This window comes from Bombina bombina, chromosome 3 (assembly GCF_027579735.1).
Source record: "Bombina bombina isolate aBomBom1 chromosome 3, aBomBom1.pri, whole genome shotgun sequence".
Lineage (NCBI taxonomy): Eukaryota > Metazoa > Chordata > Amphibia > Anura > Bombinatoridae > Bombina > Bombina bombina.
The window spans coordinates 185935399-185957200 of record NC_069501.1 but is presented as its reverse complement, the minus strand read 5'-3'; the positions used below and the strand labels follow the sequence as shown (position 1 = coordinate 185957200).

Genomic DNA, 21802 nt, shown 5'->3' with positions numbered 1-21802 from the left:
AATTTGCTTAAACGTCTAGAAGGAGTAAATAAATTACCCAAATTATTCCATTCCCTGGAAATTACTTCAGAAATAGCATCAGGGAGATAAAACACTTCTGGAATAACTACAGGAGATTTAAAAAACTTATTTAAACGTTTACATTTAGTATCAAGAGGACCAGAATCCTCTATTTCTAATGCAAATAACACTTCTTTAAGTAAAGAACGAATAAATTCCATCTTGAACAAATACAAAGATTTATCAGCATCAACCTCTGAGACAGAAACCTCTGAACCAGAAGAACCATTATCAGTATCAGAATGATGATGTTCATTTAAAAATTCATCTGAAAAAAGAGAAGTTTTAAAAGACTTTTATGTATACTAGAAGGAGAAATAACAGACATAGCCTTCTTAATGGATTTAAAAAATAAAATCTCTTATGTTATCAGGAACACTCTGAAAATTAGATGTTGACGGAACAGCAACAGGTAATGTAACAGTACTAAAGGAAATTTTATCTGCATTAATAAGTTTGACATGACATGCAATACAAATAACAGCTGGAGAAACAGATACCAAAAGTTTTTTAGCAGATACACTTAGCTTGGTAGCTCCAGCACTGTGCAGTGATTTTCCTGAAGTATCTTCTGACTCAGTTGCAACGTGGAACATCTTGCAATATGTAAAAGAAAAAAACAACATATAAAGCAAAATTGATCAAATTCCTTAAATGACAGTTTCAGGAATGGGAAAAAATGCCAAAGAACAAGCTTCTAGCAACCAGAAGCAATAAAAAATGAGACTTAAATAATGTGGAGACAAAAGTGACGCCCATATTTTTTCGCGCCAAATAAGACGCCCACATTATTTGGCGCCTAAATGCTTTTTGGCGCCAAAAATGACGCCACATCCGGAACGCCGACATTTTTGGCGCAAAAAAAACGTCAAAGAATGACGCAACTTCCGGCGACACGTATGACGCCGGAAACGGAAATAGAATTTTTGCGCCAAAAAAGTCCGCGCCAAGAATGACGCAATAAAATGAAGCATTTTCAGCCCCCGCGAGCCTAACAGCCCACAGGGAAAAAGTCAAATTTTAAGGTAAAAAATGTTAAATTAAAATGCATTATCCCAAATATGAAACTGACTGTCTGAAAAATAAGGAAAGTTGAACATTCTGAGTCAAGGCAAATAAATGTTTGAATACATATATTTAGAACTTTATAAACAAAGTGCCCAACCATAGCTAGGAGTGTCACAGAAAATAAGACTTACTTACCCCAGGACACTCATCTACATATAGCAGATAGCCAAACCAGTACTGAAACGAGAATCAGCAGAGGTAATGGTATATATAAGAGTATATCGTCGATCTGAAAAGGGAGGTAAGAGATGAATCTCTACGACCGATAACAGAGAACCTATGAAATAGACCCCTTAGAAGGAGATCACTGCATTCAAATAGGCAATACTCTCCTCACATCCCTCTGACATTCACTGCACGCTGAGAGGAAAACCGGGCTCCAACTTGCTGCGGAGCGCATATCAACGTAGAATCTAGCACAAACTTACTTCACTACCTCCATCGGAGGCAAAGTTTGTAAAACTGAATTGTGGGTGTGGTGAGGGGTGTATTTATAGGCATTTTAAGGTTTGGGAAACTTTGCCCCTCCTGGTAGGAATGTATATCCCATACGTCACTAGCTCATGGACTCTTGCTAATTACATGAAAGAAATTGGGGTTTGATATCCCTTTAATATTTCAATACTGCGCATTGAAGTTAGCAATTCTTCATGTGCTCTAAAATGACTGTTAGACATAAATAGCGAACCCTGATGTGCGTTACACATATTTTACAATTCTATGCTCTTCACATAGATATTTTTTTTACTTTTTATCAGCAAATATATATTTCTATATATCGGATACTGTTAATGTAAAATAATATATATATATATATATATATATATATATATACACAGATATAGTTATATATATATATATATATATATAAAATATATATATATGTATTTACAATAAAAAGTACATTGTTCTGTAAGAGTGAAGAACATTGTACTGTGAACATTGTAATAAGAATTATTAACTCCTGTTGGGTTAGTAGGCGAGCGATAGCTGTTGGCAGTATAAGTGTGGGCCTTTAGTCTCAACCAGCAGTGTGTTACAGCTTCTGATTGGCTGTAGCTCTCTGCTTCTGCCCAGTGGAGAGAAGGACATTTAAGGCAAGTGAGGATAAAAAGGGGTTAATACCATCTCCTCCCCACTGGGGAGTGTTTTTATTTGTTGTTTTTACTACAGAAGTAGAGAGCTACAGCCAATGAGAAGCTGTAACGCTCTGCTGGTTGAAACTGAAGGCGCATGTTTATGCTGCCGTCTCTCAGCCTCTGCACAAGTAACCTAACACTGTGACAACAGAGAGTCTGTGACTAGAATTAATCTATGCAGCTCACAGGTGAAGCTAGAAAAAAAAGATTCCTTTCATTCTATGCAACCAGCTCATTCCTTTCCTCTCTGGGAGAATCCATAGCATTAATTTCAGGATATATGTTTATATGTAGTTTTTTGGCTTATGTACAAGCATATACATGGGGCTAGATTTATTAATGCCCTACGGCTGCAAGTTCTCACAAGAACTTGCTCGCCGTCATTTATCAAGCAGCGGTCACCAGACCGCTGCTTCCCTAGCCTCTTCGCCACCTCTAATGTGGCGAAATTTAATCTCCTCGGTCTAGTCAGACCGAGGAGATTGACAGCTCCTGCCCGCGCATGATTGGCTGTGCACGGGCAGGGGGCGGGATTGCGCTGGTGTGCAATGCCGAATACCTGCGGGTATTTTCGCCCCGCCACAGGCGAGCCCATAGTGTTAATAGTCAAAAAATGACACCCACTACAACTCAGATGTGCAGCTAGCCCTGCAGTTTCTGCTCGGGACCCACAGTGCTCCACGGGTCCCGAGCGGCTCGTCTACCCCCTTTGCGGGGGTTAAACACACAGTAGTGTAGGGTTGAATTATATATTCTAACACAAGGGTATCATGCTCATTGTATCTGGGTGGCCAATGGCCATGTGTGCCTCTCCGATGGGGGCCACTTGAACAGAGTGAGTGCTCTGGAACTGGATATACTAGGAACTGGAAGTGACATTTACAGAAGTAGTAGTGTATGGTGGGAGTTGCACCCCAGAATAGACATACACAGTTGTGTATATTTATGTTGTGAGTGTCAAGTGAAGTGATCATTTAGGAACTGTGTAAAAGGTGACATTTATCCAACCAGTGCATGGTGGGAGTCTATATTGGACAGTGCATGCTTCTCTTTATATTTATCTAGTGAGTGCCTGTATAGAACATCAACTTGTTACACCTCTTAGAACCCTAAAAAATGAATGGCGCTCAAATTAATGGTTTACCAAATAAACAAGGGAGGGCCAGATTAAACTATCTTTAGGACTGCAAATGGCCCCAGGGCCGGTACTTTGAGACCCCAGATTAAAGCATGTGATTTTTTGACAATACAAACTCTTTATACAAAAAGTTTTTTTTATTTAAAACATATATATTGTGCTTCAATCAAAAGTTTACTCTGTGTGCAACAACAATTCCAATGTGGCCCCTGAAAAGGCTGAAGACCTTATATAATTTGTCAGAATAATTTCATGTCCCTTTACTTATTGCTGTAATAAAGATTCCATTAAAACTATTGCGTTAATATCTCATATTTTTCTAGCCAAGCATTACTGCAGATACAGCCTATAACATGCAGTACTGGGACAATTATTATGTTTATTAGAAGCTTCTTTTAAACAAAAACAGCCTCATTGTGCACGAATACACACTTGAAAATAATGGAAAAATTACCAAATATGCCAGGGCTTGTCCTTGATATTTTCTAAGGACAGCATCTGTGACACTTTTACTGATGATAGGGAGTCCCTCAGGTCCATCTTGTTAGCAAAAAACAAAATCGGTATCCGTCTGTGTTTAATATCTACAGAAAGAAAACAAAGTCAGGTTCAAATAAGAAGCATATCATAATTGTGTTGCATTAAACCTTACTCAGTTTATAAGAAGATTAAATAAGCGGGGGGGGGGGGGGATTATTCCTTTACAAATGTGAAACGAAAAACAATTGTAGCGGTAGGCACATCTATTCAATTAGATGAGAATGTTATTACAGAAAATGAATTGCTATCTGCTAAGGTTTGTTCATACTATAAAGAACCACTCTTACATTGGTCCTTGACAACTTGGCCCCTCCTACCATAGCTCGGAAGTCACACATACTCCTCTGACACGCTACCTACACAGATGTTCCGGCACTGCTGAGCAACATTAGAGAAAATCACGGTGTTCAAGATGAACTTGTAGTGAAGAAAGTCAGCTGAACACCTATTTTTCTGCCCCTAACCTCTCTAAGCAAGATTACTTCTCTGCATACTGCCAATCTCCAAACCCCTCAACAGCTTGCAATCATCCCAAACGCACAAAGTCAGCTCTTTTGCCCCTGTTACTGAGGAAGAAGTTCCTACCTTTATATTGTCCTCCTGTCACCTCACTACCTGTCTAATCTTACTCCTATCCTCACACACATTTTAAACCTCTTCTTCAGCGCTGGTATATTTCTCTCGTCTCTTAAAGGGACATAAAACCCCAAAAATGTATTTCATGATTCAGAAAGAGCATACAATTTTAAACAACTTTCCAATGTGCTTATATTATTAAAATGGCTTTGTTTTCTTGTTATCCTTTGTTGAAAAAGCAGAAAGGTATGTTCAGGAGTGTGCACATGTCTGCAGTACTATATGGCAGCAGTTTTGCAAGAATGTTACACATTAGCAAGAGTATTAGACGGCAGAACTAATTCCTATCATGTAGTGCTCCAGGCATGAAAACGCTACTTATATTGATATCTCTTCAACAAAGAATAACATGAGAACAATGCAAATTTCATAATAGAAGTAAATTAGTAACTTTTAAAAACAGAATTTATGTTTACCTGATAAATTACTTTCTCCAACGGTGTGTCCGGTCCACGGCGTCATCCTTACTTGTGGGATATTCTCTTCCCCAACAGGAAATGGCAAAGAGCCCAGCAAAGCTGGTCACATGATCCCTCCTAGGCTCCGCCTACCCCAGTCATTCGACCGACGTAAAGGAGGAATATTTGCATAGGAGAAACCATATGATACCGTGGTGACTGTAGTTAAAGAAAATAAATTATCAGACCTGATTAAAAAACCAGGGCGGGCCGTGGACCGGACACACCGTTGGAGAAAGTAATTTATCAGGTAAACATAATTCTGTTTTCTCCAACATAGGTGTGTCCGGTCCACGGCGTCATCCTTACTTGTGGGAACCAATACCAAAGCTTTAGGACACGGATGAAGGGAGGGAGCAAATCAGGTCACCTAAATGGAAGGCACCACGGCTTGCAAAACCTTTCTCCCAAAAATAGCCTCAGAAGAAGCAAAAGTATCAAACTTGTAAAATTTGGTAAAAGTGTGCAGTGAAGACCAAGTCGCTGCCCGACATATCTGATCAACAGAAGCCTCGTTCTTGAAGGCCCATGTGGAAGCCACAGCCCTAGTGGAATGAGCTGTGATTCTTTCAGGAGGCTGCCGTCCGGCAGTCTCATAAGCCAATCTGATGATGCTTTTAATCCAAAAAGAGAGAGAGGTAGAAGTTGCTTTTTGACCTCTCCTTTTACCAGAGTAAACAACAAACAAGGAAGATGTTTGCCTAAAATCCTTTGTAGCATCTAAATAGAATTTTAGAGCGCGAACAACATCCAAATTGTGCAACAAACGTTCCTTCTTTGAAACTGGATTCGGACACAAAGAAGGCACGACTATCTCCTGGTTAATGTTTTTGTTAGAAACAACTTTCGGAAGAAAACCAGGTTTAGTACGTAAAACCACCTTATCTGCATGGAACACCAGATAAGGAGGAGAACACTGCAGAGCAGATAATTCTGAAACTCTTCTAGCAGAAGAAATTGCAACCAAAAACAAAACTTTCCAAGATAATAACTTAATATCAACGGAATGTAAGGGTTCAAACGGAACCCCCTGAAGAACTGAAAGAACTAAGTTGAGACTCCAAGGAGGAGTCAAAGGTTTGCAAACAGGCTTGATTCTAACCAGAGCCTAAACAAAGGCTTGAACATCTGGCACAGCTGCCAACTTTTTGTGAAGTAACACAGACAAGGCAGAAATCTGTCCCTTCAAGGAACTTGCAGATAATCCTTTCTCCAATCCTTCTTGAAGAAAGGATAGAATCTTAGGAATTTTTACCTTGTCCCAAGGGAATCCTTTAGATTCACACCAACAGATATATTTTTTCCATATTTTGTGGTAAATTTTTCTGGTTACAGGCTTTCTGGCCTGAACAAGAGTATCAATAACAGAATCTGAGAACCCTCGCTTTCTGTCCATAATCTCCTCATAAGGAGGAGAATCACTAGTGATCGCCTTTTCTAGCTCATCGAACCAGAAAACACGCGGCTGTAGTGACAGGACAATGCATGAAATTGGTTGTAGAAGGTAACCTTGCTGAACAAACATCTTTTTAAGCAAACCTTCTAATTTTTTATCCATAGGATCTTTGAAAGCACAACTATCTTCTATGGGTATAGTGGTGCGTTTGTTTAAAGTAGAAACCGCCCCCCTCGACCTTGGGGACTGTCTGCCATAAGTCCTTTCTGGGGTCGACCATAGGAAACAATTTTTTTAAATATGGGGGGAGGGACGAAAGGTATACCGGGCCTTTCCCATTCTTTATTTACAATGTCCGCCACCCGCTTGGGTATAGGAAAAGCTTCTGGGGGCCCCGGGACCTCTAGGAACTTGTCCATTTTACATAGTTTCTCTGGGATGATCAAATTCTCACAATCATCCAGAGTGGATAACACCTTCTTAAGCAGAGCGCGGAGATGTTCCAACTTAAATTTAAATGTAATCACATCAGGTCAGCTTGTTGAGAAATTTTCCCCTGAATCCTGAAATTTCTCCCTCAGACACAAAACCTCCCTGGCCCCCCTCAGACTGGTGTAGGGGCCCTTCAGAAACAATATCATCAGCGTCCTCATGCTCTTCAGTATTATCTAAAACAGAGCAGTCGCGCTTACGCTGATAAGTGGGCATTTTGGCTAAAATGTTTTGATAGAATTATCCATTACAGCCGTTAATTGTTGCATAGTAAGGAGTATTGGCGCGCTAGATGTACTAGGGGCCTCCTTGAGTGGGCAAGACTGGTGTAGACGAAGGAGGGGATGATGCCAGTACCATGCTTACTCCCCTCACTTGAGGAATCATCTTGGGCATCATTTTCTCTAAATTTTGTGTCACATAAAATCACATCTATTTAAATGAGAAGGAACCTTGGCTTCCCCACATTCAGAACACAGTCTATCTGGTAGTTCAGACATGTTAAACAGGCATAAACTTGATAACAAAGTACAAAAAAAGTTTTAAAATAAAACCGTTACTGTCACTTTAAATTTTAAACTGAACACACTTTATTACTGCAATTGCGAAAAAAGTATGAAGGAATTGTTCAAAATTCACCAAAATTTCACCACAGTGTCTTTAAAGCCTTAAAAGTATTCCACACCCAAAATTTGGAAGCTTTAACCCTTAAAATAACGGAACCGGAGCCGTTTTCATCTTTAACCCCCTTTACAGTCCCTGGTATCTGCTTTGCTGAGACCCAACCAAGCCCAAAGGGGAATACGATACCAAATGACGCCTTCAGAAAGTCTTTTCTATGTATCAGAGCTCCTCACACATGCGACTGCATGTCATGCTTCTCAAAACAACGTGCGCAATACCGGCCGCGAAAATGAGACTCTGCCTATGATAAGGGAAAGCCCCCTAGAGAATAAGGTGTCCCAAACAGTGCCTGCCCGATATTATTTTACAAAATACCCAGATTAAAATGATTCCTCAAGGCTAAATATGTTTATTATATGAATCGATTTAGCCCAGAAAATGTCTACAGTCTTAAAAAGCCCTTGTGAAGCCCTTATTTATTGTCTGTAATAAAAATGGCTTACCGGATCCCATAGGGAAAATGACAGCTTCCAGCATTACATCGTCTTGTTAGAATGTGTCATACCTCAAGCAGTAAAATTCTGCTCACTGTTCCCTCAACTGAAGTTAATTCCTCTCAACAGTCCTGTGTGGAACAGCCATCGATTTTAGTAACGGTTGCTAAAATCATTTTCCTCTTACAAACAGAAATCTTCATCTCTTTTCTGTTTCAGAGTAAATAGTACATACCAGCACTATTTTAAAATAACAAACTCTTGATTGAATAATAAAAACTACAGTTAAACACTAAAAAACTCTAAGCCATCTCCGTGGAGATGTTGCCTGTACAACGGCAAAGAGAATGACTGGGGTAGGCGGAGCCTAGGAGGGATCATGTGACCAGCTTTGCTGGGCTCTTTGCCATTTCCTGTTGGGGAAGAGAATATCCCACAAGTAAGGATGACGCCGTGGACCGGACACACCTATGTTGGAGAAAAAATGTTATTCTCTATCTGAATCATGAAAGAAAACATTTTGGGTTTCATGTCCCTTTAACCCCCTTTACTACCGGGACTTTCAGAGAAGAACTTGCCCATAATACCGGAGAATTGTTAGCATATTTTAAGTAGACAACCCAAGGTATTGATCTAGGCACATTTTGGTATATTTCATGCCACCATTTCACCGCCAAATGCGATAAAAAAAGTTAACTTTTTTTTTATAAACTTTGGGTTTCTCACTGAAATTATTTGCATACTGATTGTGCAATCATGACACAAATGATTGTAAAAGCTTCTCTGGAATCCCATTTGTTCATAAATAGCAGACATATATGGCTTTGCATTTGCTTTTTTGTAAATTAGAATGCCTCTAATTGCAGCTGTGCACCACACTTATTCCTGGCAGTGAAGTGGTTAATCAGGTGGCTTGTAAGGTTAATTTTAGCTTTAGTGTAGAAATTACCCTCACCACTGACACTTTCTACCCCTTGATTCCTACCTGATCCCTCCCAAACAGCTCTCTTCCCTCCCTCCCACTGGGCTCCACCATCTTAGGTACTGGCAGACAGTCTGCCAATATGAAGATTTAAGGCATATTTTTTTTTTAAAAAATAATAATTTTTTGTTCTATTTTTCTGCAGTGTAGGTTCCCCCCCTTACTTTCCAACCTCCCTGATTCCTCCCCCCCTCTAATACTGTCTGTCATCTTAGGTACTGGCAGCTGTCTGCCAGTACCTATAGAATACCTAAATATTTTTTTTTTTTTAGTGTAGTGGTCCCCCCACCTCCCCCTGGCAATCATTAGTTAGGGACGCTACCCCATTTATTATGTAGTGTAGCTCCTCACCCTTCCCTATCCCCTTTGTTTTTATTTTTTCTGCAGTGCTGCTGGCTTTCAATTATATTTGTATACTGATGACAACCAAATCTATCTCTCTGCATCAGACCTTTCCCCTTCCTTTCTAACTTGTGTCACTAACTGTATTTCTAATATCTCATATTGGATGTCCTCTCACTACCTTAAGTTAAATCTATCCAAACGGAGATCCTTATTTTTCCCCCCTTCTTCTAAAATCCTCTATGCCCCATCTATCTATAACTGTTGATCCTAACATCATTACCCTAAGCAAACATGCCCGATCTCTTTAGGGTCACACTTGCCTTAGATATTTCTTTTACTCCCACATCCAGTCTCTGGCTAATCCTCTTGGTATCCTTTATTGAAGGAGCATCAAATGTCCTACTGGGAGCTAACTGAACACACCAGTAAGCCAATGACAAGAGGAAAATACGTGCAGCCACAATCAGCAGCTAGCTCCCTACTCCTGAACCTACCTAGGTATACTTTTTAAGTATTCCAAGAGAACTAAGAAACTTAGATAATAGAAGAAAAATTATTTAATTTGTAAAACTCCTTCTGAATAAGTTAAGAAAATTTTTGGGATTTCACTTCTCCCTATTAAATGAAAAAAGTCTGGATTTTGGAGTTCCAGATTGGGCGAATGTGTACCTGTAATGCAGAACAAAAACCAATGGGCACGGGTTATATAAAGAAAAAAGATAATTATTTTATTTCAGTAATATCTATTTTATCTCTGGACTTAACAATTCAATTGGCTGTTTAGTACTTTATATGGTTTATGCTATAGTGTGACTTTTTTCAGTTCATACTGACACAGTACAGTGTACAAAGTATAAAATGAAAGCTTTATCAGTATAGCAATATATTTTGAACTTTTGAAGATGCATAAAAAATCAGCAATAAAAAGCTTAAATTGTTATATTTAAAATGTCTTTTAGACAGGGATGGGGTGAATTTAGAAGGTAGAAAGAACAAACTGACAAAGTCAAAACATGAAACAGAATTACATTTTGAAGAGTGAAAATATCAGTGCTTTGATTTTACTGTCAAGAAAGAGGAGACTGGAAAAAAAGATTTATACATCAAAGACAATGACAGAAACAATTTACTTTGTGTTTCAAGTCTCAACCACCAACGACCATTAAGAAGCTGACCTACACTTTCTCTGAGTGAAGAGGATACTGAAATGGAGGTAAAAATGAAACTGACAGAGAGTACATAATAGAAACAGTCTTGACAGGACACTGTAGAAAATAATGGGGTTTGATAGACGTGAACGTCTGGTAATGATATCTACAACACAGGAAAAGCATTCAGCAGAGATGGGTTCAGCATAAGAACAATTATCACAGCATGTTAAAAGGTACATCATGTTTTTTCCCCTTTGTATGGTTAAAATCTACAAAATAAAGATATCGGGACTCACATTCCCCAGGAACATAAAGACTTCCAAACTGTTCACTTGCTGGGAAAACCTGAGACTAAGCTAAAATCTTAAAGCGAAGGGGAATTTGACTTCACCAAGTATCTAACTGAACAACTGACAATCAATAGATTTGTTTCATGACTGTACTCTCACTGCCCGCATCATATTTCCAAAGAGATTTGCAAGATATGTTCTCTAAATCAAAACTTAAATGGTCTTGTGAAAGGTTTGTTTAAAATTAGACTACCCCCAAGTATTTATTATGGCACACTCATTAGTCAACACCAAACACACAACAAAACACACCAAGGGCTCCATTTATTAAGCAGAGGATGCTGCTTCGGAGCCCCCCATCGTTTCACATTTTAGGTGGCGGATTGAAATCATCCAATCCGATCTGATCAGAAAGATTTGAAAGCCCCTGCTAGCTGCCAATTGACCGCCAGTGAGCAGGGGGCTACATTGCACAAGCATTTTACTATAAATACTTATGCAATATTTAAATGCTGACAGTGTATGCTCTGTGTAACTATACTTTGATGTGAGGCTGATGAGCGGCTCTGTGTAACTATACTCAATGTGAGGCCTATGAGCGGCTCTGTGTAAATATACCTCAATGTGAGGCCTCATGAGCGGCTCTGTGTAAACTATACTTGATGTGAGGCCTATGAGCGGCTCTGTGTAATAATACTTAATGTGCGGCTAATGAGCGGCCTCTGTGTAACTATACTCAATGTGAGGCCCTAATGAGCGGCTCTGTGTAACTATACTCGATGGTGAGGCCTATGAGCGGCTCTGTGTAACTATACTTGATGTGAGGCCTATGAGCAGCTCTGTGTAACTATACTTGACGTTAGGCCTTATGAGCGGGCTCTGTGTAACTATATTTGACGTTCGGCCTATGAGCGGCTCCTGTGAACTATACTCAATGTGAGGCCTTATGAGCGGCTTTGTGTAACTATACTTGATGTGAGGCTATGAGCGGCTCTGTGTAAACTATACTTGATGTGAGGCCTCATGAGCGGCTCCTGTGTAACTATACTTGACGTGAGGCCTCTGAGCGGTCTGTGTAACTATACTCAATGTGAGGCCTCATGAGCGGGCCCTGTGTAATAATACTTGACGTTAGCCTATGAGCGGCTCTGTGTAACTATACTTGACGTGAGGCCTCATGAGCGGCTCTGTGTAAACCTATACTCAATATGGGGCTATGAGCGGCTCTGTGTAAACTATACTCAATATGAGGCCTATGAGCGGCTCTGTGTAACTATACTCAATGTGAGGCTCCTATGAGCGGCTATGTGTAACTATACTTGACGTGAGGCCTATGAGCGGCTCTGTGTAACTATACTTGATGTGAGGCCTATGAGCGGTCTCTGTGTAAACTATACTTGACGTGAGGCCTTATGAGCGGCTCTGTGTAACTATATTGATGTGAGGGCCTATGAGCGGCCCTGTGTAATTATACTTGATGTGAGGCATATGAGCGCCCCCTATGTTGTAAATATACTCAATGTGAGGCCTATGAGCGGCTCTATGTAACTATACTCGATATGTGCGGCCTGATGAGCGGCTCTGTGTAACTTTTACTTGATGTGAGGGCCTAATGAGCCGGCTATGTGATAACTATACTTGATGTGAGGCCTAGGAGCGGCTCTGTGTAACTATACTCAATGTGAGGCCTCCTAAGAGCGGCTCTGTGTAAATATACTCTGATGTGAGGCCTAAGAGCGGCTCTGTGTAACTATACTCAATGTGAGGCCCTATCAGCGGCTCTGTGTAAACTATACTTGACGCTAGGGCCTATGAGCGGCCCTGTGTAACATATACTGATGTGAGACCTATCAGCGGCTCTGTGTAACTATACTTGACGTGAGGCCTATGAGCGGCTCTGTGTAACTATACTAGATGTGAGGCCTATGAGCTGCCCTGTGTAATTATACTTGATGTAAGGCCTATGAGCGGCCTCTGTGTAACTTTACATTGACGTGAAGCCTCTTGCGCGGCTCTGTGTAACTATACTTGATGTGATGCCTATGAGCTGCCCTGTGTAATTATACTTGATGTAAGGGCCTGATGAGCGGCTCTGTGTAACTATACTTGACCGATGAGGCCTCATGAGCGGCTCTGTGAAACTATCACTTGACGTGAGGCCTATGAGCGGCTCTGTGTAACTACTATACTTGATGTGCGGCCTATGAGCGACTCCTGTAACTATACTTGACGTCTAGGCCTATGAGCGGCTCTGTGTAACTATACTGATGTGAGGCACTATAAGCGGCTCTGTGTAACTAACAGAAGGTCTCCTAGCCCAGTGTGCGGCACTATGCATATATTTCTTTTTAACGTCTATCATTGCCTGGATTGATATTTGGTTATATACAAGTCTTGAAAGGCATTTTGTTCTTATAGAAGATAAGGTATAATGGTGATACCCAGTGTGTAATAGATAGTGCATTCAGTTAAAGCCAATTAGCGACAGATATGTAGCATGGTTAGTCTTGATAAGTCAGCAGGGTGTATTTCAAGTTCTGAGTATAAGAAATTGTTCAATTTTCAGAGCTAAATTACATGAGGGGGCAAAATAAGTAATAAAAATATATTGCAAAGTTGTCTCGTATGCATAAACGAACATTTTATATACAAATCTCAAGGTGTTTACTGTCCCTTTAAAGGGCCATAGTGATGACAAAAATACATGTTAACATTACATGCTTTACGGAATTAGAACACTAGAGGCACCCCAACTCTATGTGCTTAACACCTAGCACATTGTTAAAGTACTGATCTGAAGCAGCAAAGCACTGCTGTTACAGCAGAGAAACCGCCGTTGACCGAGTTGCACGACACAGCTGTGAGACTACCACTGCTGACTGGGAGTTTTTGCTTTGGACTACGTATGTGCATTTGGACTATTAAATAGCAAATTAATGCTGCATATGGTGGTCGCCAGGGGCATCTGGCTATTTTCTGAGTCGGATTTCTTTTTGTGAAAGTGCAACACACTAAGATTTGTGAAAAATTGAGATCTTAGTGTGTTGCAATTTCACAAGAATAAATCTGGCTCTAAAAAAAGTTGAATGGTGCAGGTGGCTGTCATATTCGTTTGCTTCAAAATAGTCCAAATGCACAAGCCTTAGTGGCACCAACAGTGCTCAGCGGCTCCTGAGTGGTGCTTTAACTATGCGTTCAAACGCTCTGCAGTTTTGTGCACCCATGAGGAATGTGAGAAACAAAATATATATATATATATATATATATATATATATATATATATATAAATGCAATGATATATTTTAATAAAAACTTTTACATGTTCCATACACACAGAGCAGTTTATATATATATATATATATATATATATATATATATATATATATATATATATATATATATATATATATATATATACACATACATACACACACACACACACACACACCGGTATATATATATATATATATATCAAATAAAAATATATAAAACAGAATTTATGCTTACCTGATAAATTACTTTCTCCAACGGTGTGTCCGGTCCACGGCGTCATCCTTACTTGTGGGATATTCTCTTCCCCAACAGGAAATGGCAAAGAGTCCCAGCAAAGCTGGCCATATAGTCCCTCCTAGGCTCCGCCCACCCCAGTCATTCGACCGACGGACAGGAGGAATATATATAGGAGAAACCATATGGTACCGTGGTGACTGTAGTTAGAGAAAATAATTCATCAGACCTGATTAAAAAACCAGGGCGGGCCGTGGACCGGACACACCGTTGGAGAAAGTAATTTATCAGGTAAGCATAAATTCTGTTTTCTCCAACATTGGTGTGTCCGGTCCACGGCGTCATCCTTACTTGTGGGAACCAATACCAAAGCTTTAGGACACGGATGAAGGGAGGGAGCAAATCAGGTCACCTAAACGGAAGGCACCACAGCTTGCAAAACCTTTCTCCCAAAAATAGCCTCCGAAGAAGCAAAAGTATCAAATTTGTAAAATTTGGCAAAAGTGTGCAGTGAAGACCAAGTCGCTGCCTTACATATCTGGTCAACAGAAGCCTCGTTCTTGAAGGCCCATGTGGAAGCCACAGCCCTAGTGGAGTGAGCTGTGATTCTTTCAGGAGGCTGCCCTCCGGCAGTCTCATAAGCCAATCGGATAATGCTTTTAAGCCAAAAGGAAAGAGAGGTAGAAGTCGCTTTTAGACCTCTCCTTTTACCAGAATAAACAACAAACAAGGAAGATGTTTGTCTGAAATCTTTAGTAGCCTCTAAATAGAACTTTAGAGCACGGACAACGTCCAAATTGTGTAACAAATGTTCCTTCTTTGAAACTGGATTCGGACACAAAGAAGGTACAACTATCTCCTGGTTAATATTTTTGTTAGAAACAACTTTAGGAAGAAAACCAGGCTTAGTACGCAAAACCACCTTATCTGCATGGAACACCAGATAAGGAGGAGAACACTGCAGAGCGGATAACTCTGAAACTCTTCTAGCAGAAGAAATTGCCACCAAAAACAAAACTTTAAAAGATAGTAACTTAATATCTATGGAATGTAAGGGTTCAAACGGAACCCCTTGAAGAACTGAAAGAACTAGATTTAGACTCCAGGGAGGAGTCAAAGGTCTGTAAACAGGCTTGATCCTAACCAGAGCCTGAACAAATGCTTGAACATCTGGCACAGCTGCCAGTCTTTTGTGTAGTAAGACAGATAAAGCAGAGATCTGTCCCTTTAGAGAACTTGCAGATAATCCTTTCTCCAAACCTTCTTGAAGAAAGGAGAGAATCTTAGGAATTTTTATCTTATTCCATGGGAATCCTTTGGATTCACACCAACAGATATATTTTTTCCATATTTTATGGTAAATTTTTCTAGTTACAGGTTTTCTGGCCTGAACCAGAGTATCTATCACCGAATCTGAAAACCCACGCTTTGATAGAATCAAGCGTTCAATCTCCAAGCCGTCAGTTGGAGGGAGATCAGATTTGGGTGTTCGAATGGACCTTGAACAAGAAGGTCCTGTCTCAAAGGTAGCTTCCATGGTGGAGCCGATGACATATTCACCAGGTCTGCATACCAAGTCCTGTATGGCCACGCAGGAGCTATCAGGATCACCGAGGCCCTCTCCTGATTGATCCTGGCTACCAGCCTGTGAATGAGAGGAAACGGTGGGAATACGTAAGCTAGGTTGAAAGTCCAAGGTGCTACTAGTGCATCTACTAGAGTCGCCTTGGGATCCCTGGATCTGGACCCGTAGCAAGGAACCTTGAAGTTCTGACGAGACGCCATCAGATCCATGTCTGGAATGCCCCATAATTGAGTTATTTGGGCAAAGATTTCCGGATGGAGTTCCCACTCCCCCGGATGAAATGTCTGACGACTCAGAAAATCCGCTTCCCAATTTTCCACTCCTGGGATGTGGATCGCAGACAAGTGGCAGGAGTGATCCTCCGCCCATTGAATTATTTTGGTCACTTCTTTCATCGCCAGGGAACTCTTTGTTCCCCCTTGATGATTGATATAAGCAACAGTCGTCATGTTGTCTGATTGGAACCTTATGAATTTGGCCTTTGCTAGTTGAGGCCAAGCTCTGAGAGCATTGAATATCGCTCTCAGTTCCAGAATGTTTATCGGGAGAAGAGACTCCTCCCGAGACCATAGACCCTGAGCTTTCAGGGATTCCCAGACCGCACCCCAGCCCACTAGACTGGCGTCGGTCGTGACAATGACCCACTCTGGCCTGCGGAAGCTCATTCCCTGAGACAGATGGTCCAGGGTCAGCCACCAACGGAGTGAATCTCTGGTCTTTTGATCTACTTGAATCATTGGAGACAAGTCTGTATAATCCCCATTCCACTGTTTGAGCATGCACAGTTGTAATGGTCTTAGATGAATTCGTGCAAAAGGAACTATGTCCATTGTTGCAACCATCAATCCTATTACTTCCATGCACTGCGCTATGGAAGGACGAGGAACAGAATGAAGCACTTGACAAGAGCTTAGAAGTTTTGATTTTCTGACCTCTGTCAGAAAAATCCTCATTTCTAAGGAATCTATTATTGTTCCCAAGAAGGGAACTCTTGTTGACGGGGACAGAGAACTCTTTTCTTTGTTCACCTTCCATCCGTGAGATGTGAGAAAGGCTAGAACGATGTCCGTATGAGCCTTTGCCTTTGACAGGGACGACACTTGTATTAGAATGTCGTCCAAGTAAGGTACTACTGCAATGCCCCTTGGTCTTAGAACCGCTAGAAGGGACCCTAGCACCTTTGTGAAAATCCTTGGAGCAGTGGCTAATCCGAATGGAAGAGCCACAAACTGATAATGTTTGTCCAGAAAAGCGAACCTTAGGAACTGATGATGTTCCTTGTGGATAGGGATATGTAAGTACGCATCTTTTAGATCCACGGTAGTCATAAATTGACTTTCCTGGATGGTGGGTAGAATCGTTCGAATAGTTTCCATTTTGAACGATGGTACCCTGAGAAATTTGTTTAGGATCTTCAAATCCAAAATTGGTCTGAACGTTCCCTCTTTTTTGGAACTGGGTGTATCACTCCCATCTTTAACAGGTCTTCTACACAATGTAAGAATGCCTGTCTCTTTATTTGGTTTGAGGATAATTGAGACTTGTGGAACCTTCCCCTTGGGGGTAGTTCCTTGAATTCCAGGAGATAACCTTGAGAAACTATTTCTAGCGCCCAAGGATCCTGAACATCTCTTGCCCAAGCCTGAGCAAAGAGAGAGAGTCTGCCCCCCACCAGATCCGGTCCCGGATCGGGGGCTACTCCTTCATGCTGTTTTGTTAGCAGCGGCAGGCTTCTTGGCCTGCTTACCCTTGTTCCAGCCTTGCATTGGTTTCCAGGCTGGTTTGGGTTGTGAGGCATTACCCTCTTGCTTAGAGGATGCGGAATTAGAGGCTGGTCCATTTCTGCGAAAGGGACGAAAATTAGGCTTATTTTTAGCCTTAAAAGACCTATCCTGTGGAAGGGCGTGGCCCTTTCCCCCAGTGATGTCTGAAATAATCTCTTTCAAATCAGGTCAAAATAAAGTTTTACCTTTGAAAGGGATGTTAAGCAATTTTGTCTTGGATGACACATCCGCTGACCAAGACTTTAGCCAAAGCGCTCTGCGCGCCACGATAGCAAACCCTGAATTTTTCGCCGCTAATTTTGCTAATTGCAAAGCGGCATCTAAAATAAAAGAGTTAGCCAATTTAAGTGCGTGAACTCTGTCCATAACCTCCTCATATGGAGTTTCTCTACTGAGCGACTTTTCTAGTTCCTCGAACCAGAACCACGCTGCCGTAGTGACAGGAACAATGCATGAAATTGGTTGTAGAAGGTAGCCTTGCTGTACAAAAATCTTTTTAAGCAAACCTTCCAATTTTTTATCCATAGGATCTTTGAAAGCACAACTATCTTCGATAGGAATAGTAGTGCGTTTGTTTAGAGTAGAAACTGCCCCCTCGACCTTGGGGACTGTCTGCCATAAGTCCTTTCTGGGGTCGACCATAGGAAATAATTTCTTAAATATAGGGGGAGGAACAAAAGGTATGCCGGGCTTTTCCCACTCTTTGTTTACTATGTCCGCCACCCGCTTGGGTATAGGAAAAGCGTCGGGGGGCACCGGAACCTCTAGGAACCTGTCCATCTTGCATAATTTCTCTGGAATGACCAAATTGTCACAATCATCCAGAGTAGATAACACCTCCTTAAGCAGTGCGCGGAGATGTTCTAATTTAAATTTAAATGTCACAACATCAGGTTCAGCTTGATGAGAAATTTTTCCTGAATCTGAAATTTCTCCCTCAGACAAAACCTCCCTCATGGCCCCTTCAGATTGGTGTGAGGGTATGACAGAACAATTATCATCAGCGTCCTCTTGCTCTTCAGTGTTTAAAACAGAGCAATCGCGCTTTCTCTGATAAGTAGGCATTTTGGATAAAAGATTTGCTATGGAGTTATCCATTACAGCTGTTAATTGTTGCATGGTAATAAGTATTGGCGCACTAGATGTACTAGGGGCCTCCTGCATGGGCAAAACTGGTGTAGACACAGTAGGAGATGATGTAGTATCATGTTTACTCCCCTCATTTGAGGAATCATCTTGGGCAATATCATTATTTGTGGCAGTACTGTCCTTACTTTGTTTGGACGCTATGGCACAATTATCACATAAATTTAAATGGGGAGACACTTTGGCTTTCATACATATAGAACATAGCTTATCTGAAGGTACAGACATGTTAAACAGGCTTAAACTTGTCAACAAAGCACAAAAAACGTTTTAAAATAAAACCGTTACTGTCACTTTAAATTTCAAACAGAAAACACTTTATTACTGAATATGTGAAAAAGTATGAAGGAATTGTTCAAAAATTACCAAAATTTCACCACAGTGTCTTAAAGCCTTAAAAGTATTGCACACCAAATTTCAGAGCTTTAACCCTTAAAATAACGGAACCGGAGCCGTTTTTCAATTTAACCCCTATACAGTCCCAGATATAGTCTTTGCTAAGACCCAACCAAGCCCTGAGGGGAATACGATACCAATTGACGCCTTCTAAAAGCTTTTTCAGAGATTCTTAGATCCTCACACATGCATCTGCATGCCCTGCTCTCAAAAAAACAACTGCGCATTAATGGCGCGAAAATGAGGCTCAGTCTATGCCTAGAAAGGCCCCCTGACTGAAAAAGGTGTCCAATACAGTGCCTGCCGTTTTATAAACGTTCCCCAAGATTATAAATGCCAATTATTAGCCTAAATCTGAATAATATGCACAAATAAAGCAATCGATTTAGCCCATAAAAATGTCTACCAGTTTTTTAGCCCATAATAAGCCCTTTATTCTGTTTGTTTTTGACTAAGAAAATGGCTTACCGGTCCCCATGAGGGGAAATGACAGCCTTCCAGCATTACACAGTCTTGTTAGAAATATGGCTAGTCATACCTTAAGCAGAAAAGTCTGCTAACTGTTTCCCCCAACTGAAGTTACTTCATCTCAACAGTCCTATGTGGAAACAGCAATCGATTTTAGTTACTGTCTGCTAAAATCATCTTCCTCTTACAAACAGAAATCTTCATCCTTTTCTGTTTCAGAGTAAATAGTACATACCAGCACTATTTTAAAATAACAAACACTTGATAGAAGAATAAAAACTACATTTAAACACCAAAAAACTCTTAACCATCTCCGTGGAGATGTTGCCTGTGCAACGGCAAAGAGAATGACTGGGGTGGTCGGAGCCTAGGAGGGACTATATGGCCAGCTTTGCTGGGACTCTTTGCCATTTCCTGTTGGGGAAGAGAATATCCCACAAGTAAGGATGACGCTGTGGACCGGACACACCAATGTTGGAGAAATATAATATATTTAAAAGAGTCTTAATAACTTGTTCATCAATGTACAAATACAGGGTAATGACTTTAACCCCTTAACAACCAGCGCCGTACCCTGGGCTTCTCTCTGCCGCAATCTCGCTAAAAATAGCGAGATGTCGCTATTTCTGCTTCCCACACGAGTGGGGCACTGCAGAAATAGATTTGCAGAGTTCCTGATGTAGAGAGAGCCACTCTGTCGCCCTCTCTGCATCAGACAGTGGTGGTGCCGATCGTTGGTGGGTAGGAGGGTAAGGAGGGGGCGGGTGGGCGGCCCATCTCTGGAGAGGGCAGGAGGAGGGCGGGACTGCTACGCCACGCTAAAGGCGTTGGGAAATAAAAAAAAGCCGGGCAGTGAGGGGGAAGGAGGGGCAATGAGGGGTTGCTATGTGGGATCCATTAAGGGAAACGAATATGGGAGGGGTTATGGTATTGAGGGGTGCAGCTACACTACAGAAAAAAAACAAAATTTATGCTTACCTGATACATTTATTTATTTCCGGATATGGTGACTCCACGGATTCATCATTTAATGTTGGGAATATCACTCCTGGCCAGCAGGAGGAGGCAAAGAGCACCACAGCCAAGCTGTTAAGTATCACTCCTCTACCCATAAACCCCAGTCATTCCACTGAAGGTAAATCGAGGAAAAAGGAGTAACACAAGGTGGAGAGGTGCCTGAAGTTTAGACAAGAATAACCGTCTAGAAATAAAGGGCTGGGCCGTGGACTCACCATATCCGGAAATAAATAATTTTTTCAGGTAATCATACATTTTGTTTTCTTTCCTAATATATGGTGAGTCCACGGATTCATCATTTACTGTTGGGAACCAATACCCAAGCTAGAGTACACAGATGAAAAGGGAGGGACAAGAGAGGCAGACCTAAACAGAAGGCACCACCGCTTGAAGAACCTTTCTCCCAAAAGAAGCCTCAGTCGAGGCAAAAGTATCAAATTTGGAAAAAGTATGCAGAGAAGACCAAGTTGCAGCCTTGCAACTCTGTTCCACAGAAGCTTAATTTTTGAACGCCAAAGAAGAAGAGACAGCCCTAGTGGAATGAGCCGTAATACTCTCAGGAGGCTGCTGTCCAGCAGTCTCATAAGCAAAACAAATTATACTTCTCAACCAGATAGAAAGAGAAGTAGCAGTAGCTTTCTGACCTTTACATTTCCCAGAGAAACAAACAAACAGGGCAGAAGACCGGCAAAAATCCTTAGTCGCATGTAAATAAAATTTTAAAGCACGTACAACATCCAAGTTGTGCAACAAACATTCTTTGTGAGAATGATTAGAACATAGAGAAGGAACAACAATTTCCTGATTAATATTTCTGTCCGAAACCACACTAGGAAGAAAACCTACCTCAGTACGAAGAACTGCCTTATCGGCATGAAAGATAAAACACATAATACACTTTGCGGGTACACTACTGAAATAATAATAAAAATAATAATAATAATAATAAGGATAATATTCACAACAGGTGAATCATACTGCAAAGCTGAGAGTTCCAAGACTCTCCGAGCAGAAGAGATAGCAATAAGAAACAAAAAAAAAAAAACAAGATAATAACTTAATATCTATGGAATGCAATGGCTCAAA

The 21802-nt window shown here is 41.0% G+C and overlaps 1 protein-coding gene across 3 annotated transcripts in view; it reads right to left on the bottom strand.

Annotated features, from left to right (window-relative positions):
• ARL6 (ADP ribosylation factor like GTPase 6) overlaps positions 1 to 21802 on the bottom strand; it is a 474277-nt gene that overhangs the window by 103216 nt on the left and 349259 nt on the right. For all 3 annotated transcript variants that reach the window (XM_053706042.1, XM_053706044.1, XM_053706043.1), the window contains exon 6: positions 3860 to 3989. In XM_053706042.1, the coding sequence (XP_053562017.1) occupies positions 3860 to 3989 (130 nt within the window). The remainder of the gene's footprint in view (positions 1 to 3859; positions 3990 to 21802) is intronic.